The following is a 21,951-nucleotide window of genomic DNA, read 5'->3' as shown; positions in this document are numbered from 1 at the left end:
TAACGTGTTGATTATAATATGCTGTAACATATGAGAATTTATTTTTCATTTTCATTTTGTTATACAAAGATATTTCCTACTATGAGAGTGGTGCTATAGTGTTGCAGATGAGATGCACCTACGCATCCACACCCTGTGTTTATTTATACAGGGTGATTTTATGATGTCTAGCATTACAATTGTAGCTTGATGAAAAACAGTGTTATGCTTGAAACTGCGCAGTCGTGCAAATTTTTGTATGAAGATACACTTGAAGTAAAAGAATTTTTGCAACTTGAAGATCTCATTTCATTTGTTTTTGGATGTTTTATATGGGTGGAATTATGGGAGCCCACCATTAACGAGATGCTCAACAGATAAGATTTGCAATATAACAGGAGTTATCCAATTTTGTGTGTGTGTATGTATGTACAGTTGTGTTCAAAATAATAGCAGTCAGACATCACTAACCTGATCAATCACTGTTTTCGGTAGAAATGATATTTCTACATGACAAATAATTTACTAGCAGGTGTAGTAGAGTAATAGAGACCCAACAGTCATGACATGCATGCTGCTGATTCTGTGTAATTGAATCACAAATTGAAAGGGACATGTTCAAAATAATAGCAGTGTGGAGTTCTATTAGTGAGGTCATTCATTCTTTGAAAATAGGTGTCAATTATTGCCCTTATTTAAGGAAGGCAGCAAATGTTGTACATGCTGGTTACAGTGCATTTCTCTCTGAAATTCTGAGGAAAATCCAGACATTGTTCAGAAGAACAGCGTACCTTGATTAAAAAGTTGATTGGAGAGGGGAAAACATATAAAGAAGTGCAGAAAATTATAGGCTGCTCAGCTAAAATGATCGCAAATGCTTTAAAATGGCAACCAAAACCTGAAAGACGTGGAAGAAAGCAAAAAACTACCATACTACCAAAGAAGGTCTAAAGTTACCTGTGAGTACTGTTACAATTAGAAGACGCCTATGTGAAGCCAAGCTATCTGCAAGAAGCCCCCGCAAAGTCCCACTGAAAAAAAGACGTGCTGAAGAGGTTACAATTTGCCAAAGAGCACATTGACTGGCCTAAAGAGAAATGGCGCAACATTTTGTGGACTGATGAAAGAAAGATTGTTCTTTTTGGGTCTAGTGGCCGGAGACAGTTTGTCAGATAACCCCCAAACACTGAATTCAAGCCACAGTACACTGTGAAGACAGTGAAGCATGGTTGTGCAAGCATCATGATATGGGGATGTTTCTCATACTACGGTATTGGGCCTATTTATCGCATATGAGGGATCATGGATCAGTTTGAATACATCAGAATACTTGAAGAGGTCATGCTGTCTTATGCTGAAGAGAAAATGCCCTTGAAATGGGTGTTCCAACAAGACAATGACCCCAAACACACCAGTAAACATGCAACATCTTGGTTCCAGACCAACAAGATTGACGTTATGGAGTGGCCAGCCCATTCCCCGGATCTTAATCCAATAGAAAACTTGTGGGGTGACATCAAAAATGCAGTTTCTGAGGCAAAACCAAGAAATAGAGAAGAACTGTGGAATGTAGTCCAATCATCCTGGGCTGGAATACCTGTTCACAGGTGCCAGAAGTTGGTTGACTCCATGCAACACAGATGTACAGCAGTTCTCAGAAACCATGGTTATACAACTAAATATTAAGTGATTCAAAGGAAAGCAAAATCTTCAAACATTTTTCAGTTTATATAGTGAATGTTTGAGTTTGTAAAGAAGAATACAAACACTGCTATTTTTTTGAACAGTCTAATATTGACTTTTCTTCAATTTTTTTAGAGGAACAACACAAATTTTATATTTTTCTTCATGTTTTGATTTGGAATAGAATGTGTCGTGTTCCCAATGCATTTGTGTGTATGGAAATAAAAGCTATTAGAAGGATTTTGAGCTTTAATCACTTTTTTCAACACACTGCTATTATTTTTAACACAACTGTATATATACACGCACACTATATTGCCAAAAGTATTGGTGCACCCCTCCAAATCATTGGATTCAGGTGTTCCAAGCACCTCCATAGCCACAAGTGTATAGAATCAAGCACCTAGGCATGCAGACTGCTTCTACAAACATTTGTGAAAGAATGGGTCACTATCAGGAGCTCAGTGAATTCAAGCGTGGTACCGTGATATGTTGCCACCTGTGCAATAAATCCATCCGTGAAATTTCCTTGCTACTAAATATTCCACGGCCAACTGTTAGCGGTATTGTGACAAAGTGGAAGCAACTGGGAACAACAGCGACTCAGCCACAAAGTAGAGCAGGGTCAGCGCATGGTGCTCAAAAGTCACCAACTGTGTCCAGAGTCCATAGCTAAAGACCTCCAAACTTCATGTGGCCTTCAACTGTGCATAGAGAGCTTAATGGAATGGGTATCCTTGGCTGAGCAGATGCATCCATGCCTTACATCACCAAGTGCAATGCAAAGCATCAAATGCAGTGGTGTAAAGCACACCGCTACTAGACCCTAGAGCAGTGGAGACCTGTTCTCTGGAGTGACGAATCACAATTCTCTGTCTGGCAATCTGATGGACGTGTCTGGGTTTGGCGGTTGCCTGGAGAACGGTACTTGCCTGACTGCATTGTACCAGGTGTAAAGTTTGGTGGAGGGGGGGATTATGGTGTGGAGTTGTCTTTTTCAGGGGTTGGGCTTTGCCCCTTAGTTCCAGTGTAGGGAACTCTTAAGGTGTCAGTTTGGTAAAAACATTTTCGACAATTTCATGCTCCCAACTTTGTGGGAACAGTTTGGGGATGTCCCATTTCTGTTCCAACATGACTGCACACCACTGCACAAAGAAAGGTCCATAAAGACATGAATGAATGAGTTTGGGGTGGAGTAACTTGACTGGCCTTACCTCAACCCGATAGAACATCTTTGGGATGAATTCGAACGGAGACTGCAAGCCAGGCCTTTTCGTCCGACATCAGTGCCTGGCCTCACAAATGCGCTTCTGGAAGAATGGTCAAACATTCCCATAGACACACTCCTAAACCTTGTGGACAGCCTTCCCAGAAGAGTTGTTGCTGTTATAGCTAGAAAGGGTGGGCTAACTCAATATTGAGCCATATGGACTAAGACTGGGATGCCATTAAAGTTCATGTGTGTTTAAAGGCAGGCTTCCCAATAGTTTTGGCAATATAGTGTGTGTATATTAGTGGTGCACCGAAACAAAAATTCTGCTGTCGAAACCGAAAATTCAGGATTCACATGGCCAGAAACCGAAACGGACCGTTTTTAAAAACTAATATATATTTTTTTTAAAAAAATACACTTGATTAAAAATACACAATGATTAAAAAAAAACACCCAACATGTCATGCTTTAAAATTGTGCACACTCGTGGAATGGTGTCAAACTATGGTACTTAAAAATCTCCATGAGTGACGCATTCAAAATTTCTGCAGGTTATCTGTGTAAAGTTACAGAGGAGGTCTAGTGCTAGAATTATTGCTCTTGCTCTGGCATTGGTGGCGATACCTCACATGTGTGCTTGAACACCGTTTACATATGCGTTCACCACTACTTGTGAGCATGGGGGAACAGGGGCACTTTACATTTTTTTTTTTTTTTTTTGCACTGTCCCTTTTAAACAAGAATTTTAATAACTTTTATTCCTATTACATGGAATGCATGCAATGGGCAGCACAGTGGCTAAATGGTTAGCACTTCTGCCTGGCAGTACTAGGGTCGTTGGTTCGAATCCTAACCACTGCACCACCTGCTTGGAGTTTGCATTTTCTCCCTGTGCCTGCGTGAGTTTCCTCCGGGTACATATATAATGACTAGATATTAAAATCAAAGGATATTGTCAGTTATTGTAACGGAACTGGACCCAGACTGCACTGGGGTATTTCCGTTATACTCCCGCTTCCCTGTCCGAACAAAGATCCACGGACACCACCGCTGGCCATACAAGGCAAGACAGCACCAGACTTGTATGAAAGACAGGAAATAGACTGCTTTATTTTAACATAGATTCAAGATATATACACAGGGCAGGAAACTACACACCCAGACAGGAAACACATCAGCAAGCCGTCCCATCAGGGGGGAGGGCTGCCGGAAACATTACATCCCATAATAGTTTGCTCCCAAGCAAGACACACAATAGAACAATGGGATGCACCACGTGGCAGTGAACAATGACCAACCCCCACACCAATATAAAAACATTTCACCCTGTACCCCTAACGGGCACAGGGTGACTTACACATAATAGGGAGCTGGGGAGCTGACATAGGGGTCTCCCCACCCCTCAAAAGGGGGCTGTGTTCCATGGGCCTCTCACCCAAAGTCACTCTCATCACATATCTCCCCTTTAGGCAGGAGACTAACGCAGGAGTAAATCCCAGACGGATGGACTCGGAAGTTAGTCTGTACTTCCAGTCCCCCAATGCCAGCACCCACACAGTACCCCAAACAAATTGTCCCACACAAAGCATTACTCACCCAGCCAACCTCTGCCTCTCTCGTAGAACATACCCGCCGCTAGGGAGAAGTACGGACTGGTCCTTCTCCCTGAAGTCCTCTCAGCCGCTGGAGAGAAGACAGGGTGGCTGGGGAGGCTCCATCATGCTGTGGGGGATCTGGGCCGACTGCCCAGCATCCCTGCAGTATCCAGGTGAGGACTGTAGTTTCATCTACTTTGACTTGCTGGACATCCCCCAGTGTTTGCAAAGTAAGGCTGACATCCTCTTGTCCCAATGCCAGACCCTTTTCTGGGGTTGTGTCAGTGGAGACCGAAGTCCCATCCATGGACATCAGCTCAAGCTGCCGTTGTCAGGTGTCGATTGCATCCTCTTCCTGTAGCTCCTGCGGGGCTGATTGTTGTGGGTAGAGGTCAACCACGCCATGCCCTGATGCCAGCTCTTCTGCTGGAGGCGGGCCGGCTGGTAGGAAGGACCTCAGCAGAAAAGTCAATCAAATACCCAGTCTCTGGAACTGGTGTCTTGGGATAGGGGTTCACCATCTCCTGTCCGTGGAACTCAGAAGATGTTACCAGTGCCGGGCAGAGTTCAGCAATGTTTGGCCCTGTTGCCAGCTCTTCTGCTGGAGGGTTACCAGGTTGTTTTTCCTCAGCAGAGAAGTCTATCAAATCCCCAGTCTCTGGAATTTCCACTGCCAATTCTTGGGCATGCTGCCAAACATGTTTTAGCAGTTGCCTGTATACCCTTTCCAGATGCAGTTTTTTCTTCAGCAGGTATTCCAGATCTCCACCCAGCACCTCACTCACCGCCCTTGAGATTGCCAATCACTTCAAAAACAAGATTGACACAATTCGCAAGGACATCGCCTCAACTCACACTCCCTCTCAACCCGTCCCCTCTCACACAGCTACCCCCTCATCCCCCCTCTCCCTCGACATAACCCGCAGAGACTTCATCACTGCTCAAACTCCCTCCAACCCCGTTCCCCCTCACTCAGCTACCCCCTCATCACCCCTCTCTCACGGCCCCACCACTGCTCTGACCTCCATTTCCACCCCACCCTACATTCCTCATACTGAAGCCCTCTCAACACTCCGCACCTTTGACCTTACACTCATTGAGGAAGTCTCCAAGGTCCTCTCGGATGCCCACCTCACCACCTTCCCCCTCGATCCTATCCCCTCACAACTCCTACAACCTCCTTCCCCCTCCATCCTATGCTCCCTCACCCACATCTTTAATCTCTCCCTCTCCTCCGGCACTTTCCCCTCCCCTCTGAAGCATGCACACATCACCCCCATACTTAAAAAGCCCTCCCTGGACCCCAATGACCCGAACAACCTCAGACCCATCTCCCTGCTCCCATTCACATCCAAACTCCTCGAGCGCCTAGTCTACACCCGCCTAAGCTCTCACCTCAACGACAACAACCTCCTCGATCGCCTACAGTCCAGCTTCCGTCCCCTACACTCCACCGAAACTGCCTTACTTAAACTCTCCAACGACCTGCTAACCACCAAAGCTAATGGCCACTATTCAGTGCTCCTACTTCTTGACCTCTCTGCGGCCTTCGACACAGTCAACCATCCCCTCCTCCTCAAAAAACTACACTCCCTCGGCCTCAGAGATTCTGCTCTCTCCTGGCTCTCATCCTACCTGTCACAACGCTCTTTCAACGTTACCTATAATGCTACCACCTTCCTCTCACTCCCCCTCTCTGTTGGGGTCCCTCAAGGCTCCGTCCTCGGGCCCCTTCTCTTCTCCATCTACACCTCCTCCCTTGGCCAACTCATACACTCTCACGGCTTCAACTACCACCTATATGCCGACGATACACAAATCTATCTCTCAACCCCCCACCTCACCCCCTCAGTCTCCGCCCGAATCACACATCTACTGAGCGAGATATCAGACTGGATGTCGCTCCACTTCCTTAAACTGAACCTCTCCAAAACCGAGTTTCTTGTCTTCCCCTCTGCCCGAACCCCACCCCCCATTGACTTCTCCATCATGTCCAACAACGCCACCATCAAACCCGCCTCGCAGGCCAAAGTACTTGGTGTCATTCTGGACTCTTCCAGCCCCAAGTCCAATCTTTAACAAACTCATGCAGACTCCACCTCCGCAACATCGCCAAAATACACACGTTCCTAACCCCTGAAACCACTAAACAGCTCATCTACTCCCACATCATATCACGACCCGATTACTGCAACTCCCTCCTTACTGGCCTGCCTCGCCGCTGCCTATCCCCGCTTCATTCGATCCTGAATACGGCTGCCAGACTCATTCACCTTTCCAACCGCTCCGTTTCCACCACTCCCTCTGCCAATCCCTCCACTGGCTTCCAATTGTGCAACGGATCAAATTCAAAATCCTAACACTGACGTACAAAGCCATCCACCATAGTGCCCCGAACTACATCACCAACCTAATATCCAAGTACCACCCAGCACGCACACTCCGCTCCTCACAAGACCTCCTTCTCTCTAGTTCCCTGGTCTCCTCCTCCCATGCCCGCCTCCAGGACTTCTCCATGGTGTCACCCATCCTCTGGAACTCCGTGCCCCAACCCATCAGATTATCACCTACTCTCCTCTCCTTTAGGCGCACCCTGAAAACCCACCTCTTCAAGGAAGCCTACCCCACCCCCTGCTAACTTGCCGACCTCCTCCACTCTTTCAACCACTCCATCCCCCACAGCTTTCTCCTCCTGTGCCACCATCCCCTCCCTCCTAGATTGTAAGCTCGAAAGAGCAGGGCCCTCGATCCCCTCATGTTTTGCATTGTATTGTTATTTTTCTGTCACATGTTCTGTCCCCCTTTGTAATGTACAGCGCTGAGCGAACTATTGGCGCTTTATAAATACTGTATAATAATAATAATAATCTGGTTCAAGCTCAGAGACCACTTTGAGACCGAACATAGCCTCTCTGTCTTCTCACAGGTCCTCAAGGGTAGGTTCTCCATCGCCAAACACAAAAAGATCTGTAATGCTCTCCCACACCAATCCAGGGCCACCAAATTCATAGCCCTCAGGAGAGCACTCTGTTGACACCCCTAAATATTTCTGCCCTGTGTACCATTGCAGAGCCTGATAACTTTTGTCCAGCTCTATCTCCTGCTGGACCAGCCTGTCCAACTCAGTCACCCATTGCTCCTGGGGTCGCTCTCCCAGGAATGGCATCTGTAACTTCCGATGGTCCCTGGCCCTTTCCCCTGGGGTTGGATAGCGCTTGCCCTTGTTCATACCAGCAACCTGGAGGGCTCCTCTTCAAAGCACCTTCCAAATCCGCTACCTGAGCTCCAGGTACTGATCCGTAGACACAGTCCTGGGGTTTGTTGCAAGAACAGTCTGCAGCAGCCCTGTGAACTCTGATCTCCACTGGGGTGACCGACGTCTCCTTTCCTGATCTTGAATCCTGGTGGTGGTTTGGACGTGTTCACAGCTTGGAAGCACAATCCCACCGCTTGCCACCAATGTAATGGAACCAGACCCAGACTGCACTAGGGCAGTGGTCGGCAAGCCGCAGCTCGCGAGCCACATGCGGCTCTTTACACGCTTTAATGCGGCTCTTGTGTGCCAGGCGCCTGCTCCCCTCCCTCCTCTCGGGCGGCAGGGACTCTGCAGCGTGATCCAAAAAAAAACAGCCAGGGCAGCGCGCTCAAATGCAATGATTGGCCAGTCTCGCTGCCACTCACATCCTGATAGCCAGTGATTGGCTGTCAGGATGTGTGTAGGCGGGGCAGCGTGACGAACGTGAGAGGAGCTAGGCTCCTCTCACAGTCCGCCCTGAAGACCGGAACAGCGCGGGAACACGGCGAGAGGAACGCGCGGAGCAAAGGTAAGTGAATTGACACAGGGAGGACTTGGCTTACTACTTGCTACTTACTACTACTATATGAGGGATGGATTAATATGGGGGATGAATTACTATGGGGGATGAATTACTATATGGGGGATGAATTACTATATGGGGGATGAATTACTATGGGGGATGAATTACTATATGGGGGATGAATTACTATGGGGGATGAATTACTATATGGGGGATGAATTACTATATGGGGGATGAATTACTATATGGGGGATGAATTACTATAAAAACTTATTGAAACTAAAAACAGTGTACCATCCTATGTATTTTCAGTTTTAAAAATGTGGCTCTCAAAATAAATTTCAATCGTGGTTTTGGCGAGATTTGGCTCAGTTGAAAAAAAAGGTTGCCCACCACTGCACTAGGGTATTTCTGTTATACTCCCGCTTCCCTGTCCGAACACAGATTCACAGACACCACTGCTGGCCATACAAGACGAGACAGCACCAGACTTGTATGAAAGACAGGAAATAGACTGCTTTATTTTAACATGGATACAAGATATATTCACAGGGCGGGGAAATACACACCCAGACAGGAAACACATCAGCAAGCCGTCCCATCAGGGGGAAGGGCTGCCGGAAACAATACATCCCATAATAGTTTGCTCCCAAGCAAGACACACAATAGAACAATGGAATGCAGCCGCATGGCAGAACAACCCCCACACCAATATAAGAACATTTCACCCTGTACCCCCAACGGGCACAGGGTGACTTACACATAATAGGGAGCTGGGGAGCTGAGACGGGGGTCTCCCCACCCCTCAAAAGGGGGTTGTGTTCCATGGGCCTCCCACCCAAAGTCACTCCCGTCACGTTTATTAACTGCATTCAGACTTTGTACTAATAAAAGTTAAATCCTCAGAATTTTTACATAAATATTGTTCTAACTCTCGGTTTTGTTACACTAGATTATCCCTCCAAAAGAGTGGCGACCGAGACGGACCTATGATGACCTGGATGACATGGTTATTCCTGCTCCAATCCAACAGGTTGTTACTGGCCAGTCTGGCCTTTTTACGCAGTACAACATACAGAAGAAGCCCATTACTGTGGGAGAATACCGTAAATTAGCCAACAGTGACAAGTAAGACTTTCTCTAGGAGATCTCTTTATTTATTTATTTTTTCTACAGCAGAGCACACTTGTTTTTTTTTTTTTTTGGGGGGGGGGGGGTAATTATTACCAGAACATTTTTTTATTTTTATACCCCTGTGGCAATTTTATTTTTTTGACGCTTAACTGCTTGCCGACCAGCCCATGCAGGTATACTGTGGGCCGGTGGCTCTCCTGTGCCAGATCACATACATGTACATGGTCTGTGACTTCCAGGTAGGGGCCGCATGTACTGACCCGGCTGTGCTGTCATTAGCTACAGCATAGGTTGATCAGCTGGTGCCAGCCAATAAAAATGATTGGCTAGGACCCATTGATCGGCTGGCCAAAAGACATAAGAGTGCCCTGTGTTGGTAAACAACAGAGATTTCTACAGACAGCAGCACATTGCATAGTAAAACACATAGTACATACAAAAAACATTGTTAGGCACACCGTTAACCCGTTGATTGCCCCTAAATGTTAACCCCTTCCCAGCCAGTACAGTGACAGTGTATATTAGCACTTATCACTGTATTAGTGTCACTGGCGATGTCAGTGGCAGTTAGTTCCTCAGTGTGTCAGATATTGTCAGATTGGTCGCCGCACTATCATAAAAACAAAAAAAAAATTAACTTTTTCGCAAACCATTTAATATACACTTGTTGGGATTTTTTTTTTTTAACCAAAGGCGTACAGTGGATATTAAAAGCTACACACCCCAGTTAAAATGTCAGGTTTCTGTGATGTAAAAAAATGAGACAAAAATAATTTCAGAACTTTTTCCACCTTTAGTGTAACCTATAAACTGTACAACTCAGTTGAACAATAAACAAATATTTTAGGTGGAGGGAAGTAAAAATAAAAAACTAAAATAATATTGGTTGCATAAGAGTGTACACAATTAAACGAATACATTTGTTGAAGAATCTTTTATTGCAGCCCTCAGTCTTTTTTGGGTATGAGTCTATCATCATTGCCCACTCTTCCTTGCAAAAACACTCCTAATCTGTCAGATTGCGAGGGCATCTCCTGTGCACAGCCCTCTTCAGATCACCATACAGATTTACAATTGGATTCAGGTCTGGGCTCTGGCTGGGCCATTCCTAAACTTTAATTATCTTCTTCTGGTGAAGCCATTCCTTTGTTCATTTGAATGTATACTTTGGGTTGTTGTCATGCTCATTCCTCTTCATGTTCAGCTTTCTAGCAGAAGCCTGAAGGTTTTGTGCCAATATTGACTGGCATTTGGAACTGTTCACAATTCCCTCTAACTTGCCTAAGGCCCCAGCTTCAACTGAAGAAAAACAGCCCCTCCAACTGAAGAAAAACAGCCCCAAAGCATGATGCTGCCACCACCATGCTTCACTGTGGATATGGTGTTCTTTTGGTGATGTGCAGTGTTGTTTTTGTGCCAAACATATCTTTTGGAATTATGGCCAAAAAGTTCAACCTTGGTTTCATCAGACCATAACACATTTTCCCACATGCTTTTGGGAGACTTCAGATGTGTTTTTGCAAAATGTAGCTGGGCTTGGATGTTTTTCTTCGTAAGAAATGGCTTCCGTCTTGCCACTCTACCCCATAGCCCAGACATATGAAGAATACGGGAGATTGTTGTCATATGTAGCAAACAGCCAGTTCTTGGCAGATATTCCTGCAGCTCCTTTAATGTTGCTGTAGGCCTCTTGGCAGCCTCCCAGACCAGTTTACTTCTTGTATTTTCATCAATTTTGGAGGGACGTCCAGTTCTTGGTAATGTCACTGTTACGCCGTATTTTCTCCACTTGATGACTGTCTTCACTGTGTTCCATTGTATATCTAATGGCTTGGAAATTCTTTTGTACCCTTCTCCTGACTGATACCTTTTAACAGTGAGATCCCTCTGATGCTTTGGAAGCTCTCTGTGGACCATGGCTTTTGCTGTAGGATGCAACTAAGAAAATGTCAGCAAAGACCTAATAGAATAGCTGAACTTTATTTGGGGTTATTCAGAGGCACTTTAATGATGGCAGGTTTGCACTGACTCCTATTATTTTGAATGTGATTGCTTAATTCTGAACACAGCTACATCCCCAGTCATAAGAGGGTGTGCACACTTATGCAACCACATTAATTTAGGTTTTTATGTTTATTTCCCCCATTAAAAGATTTTATTTTGTTTTTCAATTGAGTTGTACAGTTTATAGGTCACATTAAAGGTGGAAAAAGTTCTGAAATTATTTATCTTTGTCTAATTTTTTTTTACATCATAGAAACCGGACAATTTAACAGGGGTGTGTAGACTTTTTATATCCACTCTAGCAGAATATATTGTGGCCTACATTTTATGAAGAAATTTTTTTTGTTTATATGATAAAAATAAAAAACCAAGTGGTGATGAAGTATCACCAAAAGAAAGCTCTATTTGTGTGGGAAAAAAAATTATTTGGGTACTGCGTTGCATGACCGCACAGTGCTAAATAGCAAAAAATAGCATGGTCTTGAAGGGGGTTGCATTTTCTAAATGTAAAATTTTTTGTTATTGTGTATCCCCACTTGGCCTTAGGGACTTGGTACTCGGTACTCCACACTTCTTTGTTTTACTTTGAAGGTCCTCTCCCCTGCTTTCCTTTAAATTACTCAAGAAAGGGCTATTTTGTTTGGATCTCTTTTTCCCTACATTAAAGGTTAAGGGTGTTCTGCTTCAACTTACAGCTTTTCATTCTTGGTGCATGCTAACTGCAGGTATAACATGCTGCAAAGGTGAACTTGGCCTTTAATGCCAGGGTCCTCTTCATTCTACCAGTTGATTTTGGCAACTTAGTGTTTGCTCTGACATTCATTTTGCTAAATGTATGTTTAAACGTTTGCCACATTTTCTTTTCTTTTAGAAATTGTCTTTTGAACCTTTTTTTTTTTTTCATTTTTATGGCATCTCAGTGCTGCAACAGTTGAAATAATTTTTTTTTTCTCAGCTTTCATTTGCTAGCACAATCGACCATTGGGTATATGCCCTGTCACATGGAGGTTGGGCTCCTTGAAGCAAAAGGTGTGGCCCCTCCTACTGGGCCTATTAATCTTGACAGAAGGTCAACCTCATTTAGAATTAGTTACTTAAAGCGGAACTACACACCACAAACCAAAAGCACTGTTTAATTCTTTTTTAATATTCAAAGGAAACTCGCCCATCTGTCCATGTCTCCATGCTTTATTTTGCTGAGAAATCACTGAGAAAAACACCCGCTAGCATTGATGGCCGAGGCCAACTTGAGAAAGGGCAGATGATTAATGTAGCATTAACTTCCTGGAATCCTTCTGCCCTTAGCTCAGGCATGCAAGCAGGTGGGTGTGCTTAGCTGAGAAAACCCCTTCTGCAGGCTCCTGGAATGTATGACATCATTTGCCTTGGCAGGTAAACCAGGAAATAACTAAAGAAGTATAAAAAAAATTGTTTAAAACAAGCAAATATGGAATATACTTTCCTATCTATTTACTAATGCTAGCAGCATAAGAATTCAAAATAACCAATGTTGATTTGAGAGAGTGAACTTCCACTTTAAAGAGGTACTTCAGTCACCTTTCATTCTAGATTCCCCCTTTCCTCTTGCGCCACCATATTTATTAACTTTGTGGATGTGCAGATGTGCCAAAGGGTAAGCATCATTCTCACCCAGCCGACAAAAAACTTCAGGTTAGGAAAAAAAAAAAATCAAATACGAGAGAAGGAGGGAAAGAATGTTGGGAAAAGTTAATTTAGAGTGAAGATTTTGCTTTAACCTCTTGCCGCCCAGCCACTGCATTAAAACGGTGGCAGGGCGGCGCGGCTGCGCTAAAGCACGTTTTTAAACGTGCTCCGCGATCCCGAGGTTTTAGCGGGCAGGGGGGGCATGCGCACGCCCCCGCCGACTCGCGGCTGTCACCATTTGATCCCCGAGGGATCAATCATTCGGTTTCAGCCAGTGATGTCCAGCTGAAATCGGATGATCGGTCCCTGTCCTATCCTGTCCTGTGTTGACAGTTACACAGGGCAGGATATGATGTCATTCTTCTCTGCCTGGGCACATTCCGTCCCAGAGAGAGAAGAAGACAGAGTAAAAGCGAGTAAAACACTACACATTTATAGTTAGAACACACCTAGGTCACATTTAACCCCCTGATCGCCCCCCCCAGTTAACCCCTTCACTGCCCTGCCAACAGTGTCATTGATCACAGTGAACAGATTTTTACTGACCACTGCATCAGTGTCGCTGGCGACTTCCAATAGTGTTAGCGCCCCTCCCAGATAGCGTCAGATTGCCGCTAGTACACAAGTAATCACATTTGACCCCTTGATTGCCAGGAACACACTCACTTGCACGCCAAACCTCCATTGCTAGTATAGTGTCTGATTGGATCGATATCTTTGATCAGATCAGCGCTATACCAGCGTTCACATTACTATAGTATACCCAAAAACGCAGCGTTAGCGGGATCAGCCCCGACACCTGCCAGCAGCTGCGTTTAGCCCCTACCCCCCCCCCCTTCTCCCCCAGCAAGTGCAGTGCCAGTAGATAACTGTCACTTGATACATTACACACAAAACCGCAGTGTTCACAGAATCAGGCCTGATCTCTGTTAGCACTTGTCGGTAAATTTTTTGTAGCGGTTCAAGCAGTCCCTGACAGCCAGGTGCTCTTTTTTTCCCGTGAGTTGCACTAGGTACCTAGAAATTTAGTGGCCAAAATAGCAGTATAACAAAAAATGGCATAAATTACAGTATCTATACCATAGTTTGTAGACACTATAACTTTCGCACAAAGCAATCAATATACACTTATTGTGATTTTTTTTTTTACCAAAAACATGTAGCAGAATACATTTTGGCTTAAATTTATGACTAACTTTGACTTTACGATATATTTTTTATAGCCGAATGTAGAAAATATCGTGGTTTTTTTTCCCCAAATTTTTGTGGTTTTTGTGTTTATAGCGCAAAAAATAAAAAGCGCACAGGTGATCAAATACCACCAAAATAAAGTTCTATTTGTGGGAAAAAAAGGACATAAATTTAATTTATGTACAGCATTGCATGACCGCACAATTGTCAGTTAAACTAATGCAGAGCTGTATAGCAAAAAGTGGCATAAATTGCAGTATCTATACCATAGTTTGTAGACACTATAACTTTCACACAAAGCAATCAATATACACTTACTGGGATTTTTTTGCCAAAGACATATAGCAGAATACATTTTGGCTTAAATTTATGACTAACTTTGAGTTTACGATATATTTTTTATAGCCGAATGTAGAAAATATCGTGTTTTTTTTCCCCAAATTTTTGTGATTTTTGTGTTTATAGCGCAAAAAATAAAAAGCGCACAGGTGATCAAATACCACCAAAATAAAGTTCTATTTGTGGCAAAAAAAGGACATAAATTTAATTTATGTACAGCATTGCATGACCGCACAATTGTCAGTTAAACTAATGCAGAGCTGTATAGCAAAAAATGGCATAAATTGCAGTATCTATACCATAGTTTGTAGACACTATAACTTTGAGTTTACTATATGTTTTTTATAGCTGAAAGTAAAAAATATCGTTTTTTGTTTTTTTTTTAAATTTTCGGGTTTTCTTTTGTTTATAGCGCAAAAAATAAAAAGCGCACAGGTGATAAAATACCACCAAAAGAAAGCTCTATTTGTGTGAAAAAAAGGACGTAAATTTTGTTTGGGTACAGCATTGCATGACCGTGCAATTATCAGTTGAATTAGTGCAGCGCCAAAAAAAGGCCTGGTCATTAAGGGGGGTAAATCCTCAGGAGGGCAAGTGGTTAAGATCTATCTGAATGACACTGCTGCTGTCCATAAGATGGTTTCTTGATTTATGCGCCTGAAGCACCCTGTAAGAATACTCTAGCTCAGGGGTGGGCAAACTTTTTGACTTGAGGGCCATAATGGGTTCATATATTGGACCCGGGGGCCGGACCAAGAGTAGATGAATGATGTGTATGTGTCATCCATAGTAAGTATAGTAATATTCCCCCATAGTAAGCATAGTAATTAATCCCCCATATAGTAATTCATCCCCCATAGTAATTCACCCCCCATATAGTAATTCATCCCCCATATAGTAATTCATCCCCCATAGTAATTCATCCCCCATAGTAATTCATCCCCCATATAGTAATTCATCCCCCATAGTAATTCATCCCCCATATAGTAATTCATTCCCCATATTAATTCATCCCCCATATTAAGTCCCCAAGTCCCCCCTGTGTCAATTCACTTACCTTTGCTCTGCGCGTTCCTCTCGCCGGTTCCCGCGCCGTTGCGGTATAGCATGAAAATCTGTCTCCTATGAGGATCAGTCCCCCTCGACGTATCTGCGCATGTGCCAGTTTCAGGCATTAGCAGCCGATCGGCGATCTCCGGCACATGCGCAGATACGTCGAGGGGGACAGATCCTCATAGGAGACAGATTTTCATGCTACACCGGTCTTCAGGGCGGACTGTGAGAGGAGCCTAGCGGGAGCCTAGCTCCGCGGGCCGGATTAAAAGGTCCGCCGGGCCGTAGTTTGCCCATTGCTGCTCTAGCTTCTAGTTCGACTACTGCAAATCTGACCAGTCCTTTGCTCACACATTCATCAAGCTCTATCCTGAGGTTGATGCCTATGCAGCAGTGAATCTCCAAGGCTTATGTATCGTGATTTGACATTGGCAGATTTGTGATTACCCCATCACTACTTTGCAGTTGTGTTTGAGGTGTAACAGTGGTTTACTGGCCTCTGCCATCAAAGTGAATGCTGAGAAAACATTTTTTAAATATATTTTTTCAACATGACATATTGATAATGTATGGAGATATATTTTCAAACAAAGACATGTATTGTCCTTTAAACATTGAATTGTTAATTTCATAACACATACGTATACAAAATAGAAATAAATTATTTAATATGAAACCTTAGTCTTTTATTCATTTAGTTATCTTTAAAAAGCAGGATCCCACATGACCTCATGATTGATCAATTTCATAAAAGAAAAAAAAATATTTAAAAGTATGTCTGAGATTAAATATGTTCTATCATCACTAGGTACTGTACCCCTCGACACCAAGATTTCGATGATTTGGAACGTAAATATTGGAAGAATTTGACTTTCATGTCTCCCATATATGGGGCAGATATCAGTGGCTCTCTCTATGACAATGTAAGCATTCCTTGTAGTTTCTCATTACATTTTAACACAATAGTTATCTGTTCTTGTTATACTTAGTTTTGCGTGACCTTAAATTTTGACCCATGCCCACATAAGTTTGCTTTTATTAATGCATTGTTTTACAAGATTTTTGATCTTTTTGAGTTTTTTAAATATATATTTAAATTTTCATAGGATGTACATCTGTGGAACATTGCCAGTCTTAATACTCTACTAGATATGGTGGAACATGAATGTGGCATTATTATCGAAGGTGTCAATACACCCTACCTCTATTTTGGAATGTGGAAAACAACATTTGCTTGGCACACTGAGGACATGGATCTCTACAGTGTTAACTATCTACACTTTGGTGAACCTAAATCTTGGTAAGGTCAATTGCATTTGCCATCTACAAATTTTTGTGTGGCTCATCTCCAGGGTTCCAGTGATTAATTTTGGCTGTAGGTCCCAAACAATTTCTTTGCTAATTTGTTTATATTAAGTGTTATAGGTAGTAGTTGCTCTTGTTAAAAGTGCATGTCCAGCCAAAACATTCTTTTACGGTTTGAGCAGAATAGGTAGATATTAGATCCCTTGTTGGGTCTTTACTGCTATTTGGGACTTTCACCTCCCACCTTCATTGCCATGTAGACAGCGACTGTGGGCTTTAGGCAGGAGGGGACAGCCCGAACCCCCCCCCTTCCTCCCGCCTTCAACCTTCTGTGGCTCTCCAGATCCACCAGGAGACCCAAGCGACCATCTGACACGTCTGCCAGGATCGGCTTCCTGCTATAGTAACTCGGAATCAATTACCTAAAATCCCTTCCTAAAATTGAAAGCTTTCAAAAACACATCTTGGTGTTTTGGATGCTTTTAAGGGCAGAGGAGGGATTGGGGGTCTTACAAATGTCTCCATAAAGAGTACCTGTCACAAGAATGTTTACATTCCTTGTGACAGGAATAAACGTGATCGAAAAAAAAAATTACAGCAACAGTGTAAAAAAATTTAAATTGCCCCCCTTCCCCCGTGCTTGCACACAAAGGTGAACACGCATGTTGGTCCTGCATACATGCAAACAGAAATCGTCCCACACATGTAAAGTATCACCACGAACGTTCGATCATAGGCAGTAATTCTAGTACTAGACCTCCTCTGTAAATCTGAAGTGGTAACCTGTAAAGATTTTTAAAAAATTGCAACACCCACCATTTTATTCTCTAGGGTCTCTGCTTTAAAAAAAATATATAATGTTTGGGGGTTCTAAAAAAATTTTCTAGCAAAAAAACTGTTTTTTTACATTTAAACAAAAGTGTCAGAAAAAGTCCTGGAGGTCAAGTGGTTAAAACATTAGGATTCAGTTATATGCAACTACCTTCAGGTGATTGGACACTGGCAAAAAAGGCTACAAGGACATAGAATGCCTCCCACTCTCCTACTGAGAGTAACGTACATTCTTCTCTGGAGGTATTCTTTCTCTCTTGGTGACTTCTTCCCCAAAATGATTTTCATCACTGCTCCACAGCCACTTTGGCTTATTCTGCAGCTTCCAGATTGGTGTACTTCTCGGCAGCTTCTTGAGGTATGTGCATGGATCCCACCTGATGAAAAATGCAGGGGCTGGCCTGTAATGTGGCTTTTGCACTAAATCCTTCTGTGTGTTCTTTCCGTGGCAAGCAGTGGAATGTGTGGGGTTAGCTGCAGGGTGCTTTACAGGTTCAGTGCCATGGTCTTCCTGGTGCAGAGGCCAGTTTTTTGAAGAACCCTGCAGGAATATGCTCATCCTGGAGGGTGAAACCAGAAAGGGGTTATTTTCCACTGATTTTTGCTACAGAAGTGGTGAATACAAGGTGGAAGCATTTTAAGCCTTAATTGCAGGATGCCTAGTTTATTCCCTTTTGAGGTATGGTATCCACTATCCACTGTTTTGGTGCCATGGTGTGGGTTTCAGGATGGCTGGAGTTAATGGTGGTTTGAAGCCATTTCATTGTCATGCCAGATTTGTAGCTATTGCGCCCACATGGTCTTCCTGAGTGGCATTTTCTGTTTATGCGTGATTAGGTGCTACTTTGCAGCGCGTCCTGAAGTGCCTTCTGGGCATGTGCTACCTCGTTCTAGGGTGGCTAATGTGCTCCCTGCCTCTTCCTCTTTAGAATTGGGATCCCCTGGTTCTCATATATAAGAGCACATTGCTAGTGGTGTTCATTTACAGATTCTGGGTTATAGTGGTTTACAGGTGTTTGCACCGAGGCATTCATCCTTTTGGTCCACTGCTGTGGAGGTTGTAAGTATCTCATCTGTGACATTTTTTCATGGACATGGCAGATCATAACCACATACATAAGGGGTCAAGTGAGCTTACTGGCCCAGACTTGGCTCCTTTGGGGTTATAATACAGGTACAATACATATTATAGTTCAGGGCCCTAGTAGTCTCTCCTCTGATGGATGCCCCCATTCTTACTCCCAGGTCATTCTGGTCATTCAGCCTGCCCATTGGCCTTGTCTGCCACCTATTCTAGAGAGGATTTTTGGCATGATGTTGTAGTCCATGGGCTGAATTTTTGGCCTTGTTGGGGCCCTAGACAGCAGTCATGGCTCTGCCCCTTCAACCTCCTCTCTTTCCTGAGTGGATATTTTACTTTTTCTCATGTTCGTTGATGGACACAACCTCTTTTTCTTTATCCATGACCAAACAGGGTTTTATAGCCTCACTAGTCATTCTGCCTAGTGTGTTCAGGAGTGCGGATGTGGTTTTCGGCTGGCTCTTTTCTTTTTCGGCTCACTTTTCCCTTGGAATTTTTCCTGCGGAAATCTTCTGTTAACAGTTGGGCTATGTCCATACCGGGACAGCCAGCGAGGTATATGTCACACGGGGACACATATGACTGAGTGCCTATAGTCTTTGCACAGTGATGAGCTGTATAATCTAGATCCAGTGGTCACCCCAGTGCCTATAGTCTTTGTCACAGTGATGAGCTGTATAATCTAGATCCAGTGGTCACCTCAGTCTGACCAGCGAGCGTGCAGACCGATAGCCCAGCACTCCGTATGTTGGCCCCGACTATGTCCAGACCAGGACGGCCAGCGAGGTAAACGTCTCACGGGGACACATATGACTGAGTGCCTATAGTCTTTGTCACAGTGTTAATGTTACCCAGGCTGATAGCACCCCCCCTCCCCCCGTGTAGTGGAGCGGAGTATCTTTCATGGGAGCCTTACCCCTCTTCCCCGGACTTGGTGTGGGGTACTCCCTGGGGTGTTTGGACCCTACGGGGTTCTCCTCACCTTGTGGTGATTTACCCCACCCCCCTTTTTTTCCTCTGGAAGATGCAATTTGCCTGTGGCTTTGTCCCTAACCATGACCTACCTGGGTCCATCAATGGGTGCTCTGGTAGTGGCTGTAGGTGCCAGGGCAGAGGGAAATGGCCTGTGGTATCCTGTCATGGTTATTGGTGGGTGGCTTGTAAGGTGTGGGTTACTCCCCTGTGATTGTTTTGGCTTCCGGCTGTGAGCTGGGACTTCTTGGGGACTGCGGCTTGGTCCTGGCTAGCCACAAATTTAGGCTGTGGCTTTGTGGCTTACTAGTCGGTTCCAGTGCCCGCAATCTTGGCTATGGGCATCCATCCTCTGCTGAGAGATGAGGGCAACATTTGCTTTAAGGCAGGAGGTCGGTTGCTGGGCGGGCTGATTACATAGCTTGTGTTTGCATGTGTGCATCCGGCCGCCCTTATTAGTTACAGCTGTTGGTCCACCTTTGTGTGGCTTTGGACGGCAGCCGTTTTGTTGGTGATGGCTGTGCCTGGGCTCTCCTATCGAAAAAAAAAAATGGAGGGGGGTTCTGACAGGATGGTTCTACCTGGAGGTCTGGTGCCTTTACCAGTAGGGCAGAACTAGGGGGGCTCATGCTGGGCATGCTGTGTCGCTCATTCTTGCCTGGGTCATCTGCCCTAATTGCCCTCACCCTGCTTGTCTTGGACTTCATCTCGGAACAGGGCTGCAGCCTGTCAGGGGTTCCTGGACCGGAATAGCCACCTGGGTAGTGATGTTTTCTTCCCCTAGCAGACATATGGGAACTCGTAGGCTACTGCTTTGAAGAGATATCCATGGGGGTGTCTGCTATGGTGCTGGTCTCCTTTGGTGTACTTCAGCTTGCTTGGGCTGCTAAGTTTTCCCTTAGTCCAACATTTTGACAAAATTGTCTTCCAGTATTGGGGTCATCCGGAGCGTCCACTTGTACTCCCTAAGCACCTTGTGGTCTGCTACCTCTTTAAGGTGCTCTTCTGCAGGATTGGACCATTCTGCAGGTACTGGATCCATGTATCTCCCAGCTCAACAAGGTCAGTGTGATTCTGATTAGAGAGTCCCCCTCCTTTTAGGATTCTGTGGATGTCAGAGCGGCAGCGATATCCCGGTCCATGTTCACTATCGCTGGGTCTGTGCCCCAGCCTGTGTTCTGGCATGTGTTGACCATGGCTCTGTTGTTTCAGACTTTGACAGAATGGGCGATGATTTTGGAACAGACCTTGACTGCTAGCAAGATGCCTCATGCGTCTGTGGAGCTGGTGCTCCTGGGGCTGGAGTACAATTGTGTCTTGTTCCCTGACGCAGTCCCACTTTCCTCCAGATTTTCTGTTTTGGTGGTGGTTCTGGAATGGGTCCTTTTGGCTCAAATGTTGGTCGGTTAACCAGTCTTCCAAACAGGCCCTGGCGGACCTGTCCTTCCTGGACATCCATCTGTTTTTGGTTACTCTGGAGGATATTATCAGGCACGTTACGTGTGGCAAGTATTCTATCCTCCCTTGGAAAGGAACTGCACAGAACAGCTGGGACTGCCTTCTTTCTTTTCAAAATAATCTAGAGTGGGGGACTGGGGACAAAGACCAAACAAATTTTTTAAATATCTTCTTCAGGTCTATGTATACAAAGAAGCATGGGGGAGCTCTTGTCCATTGACACAGCTCCAGATGATCCACATTGGCTCACAAATGATATGATCCAAAAATATTTAGACAGTATAAAGGTGAATAAAGCACCTGGACCAGATGGCATACACCCACGGGTCCTTAAAGAATTGAGCTCTGTCATTTCAAAGTTATTGTTTCAAATTTTTAGGGACTCTTTAATGACTGGCATAGTACCACTGGCTTGGCGTAAGGCCAATGTGGTGCTAATATTTAAAAAGGGGTCAAAATCTTTACCAAGTAATTTATAGACCTGTTAGTTTAACTTCTATAGTTGGGAAGATATTGGAGAGTTTAATAAAAGACCACATAGATGAGATCTTGCTGTAAAAAAATATTTTAAGCAACAGACAGCATGGATTCATGAAAGACAGAAGTTGTCAAACAAATCTGATTTCTTTT

General features: G+C 44.3%; 1 protein-coding gene across 2 annotated transcripts in view; it reads left to right on the top strand.

Annotated features, from left to right (window-relative positions):
• The window catches only part of LOC149454032 (lysine-specific demethylase 4B-like), a 247,291-nt gene that overhangs the window by 92,300 nt on the left and 133,040 nt on the right, over positions 1 to 21,951 (top strand). For both annotated transcript variants that reach the window (XM_089687863.1, XM_089687862.1), the window contains 3 exons: positions 9,241 to 9,416; positions 16,483 to 16,597; positions 16,781 to 16,974. In XM_089687863.1, the coding sequence (XP_089543989.1) occupies positions 9,241 to 9,416; positions 16,483 to 16,597; positions 16,781 to 16,974 (485 nt within the window). The remainder of the gene's footprint in view (positions 1 to 9,240; positions 9,417 to 16,482; positions 16,598 to 16,780; positions 16,975 to 21,951) is intronic.

The sequence above is a fragment of the Staurois parvus genome, unplaced genomic scaffold (assembly GCF_062004578.1).
Source record: "Staurois parvus isolate SC_StPar_1 unplaced genomic scaffold, SC_StPar_1.0 ptg000439l, whole genome shotgun sequence".
NCBI lineage: Eukaryota > Metazoa > Chordata > Amphibia > Anura > Ranidae > Staurois > Staurois parvus.
This window is presented reverse-complemented; position numbering and strand designations above follow the sequence as displayed.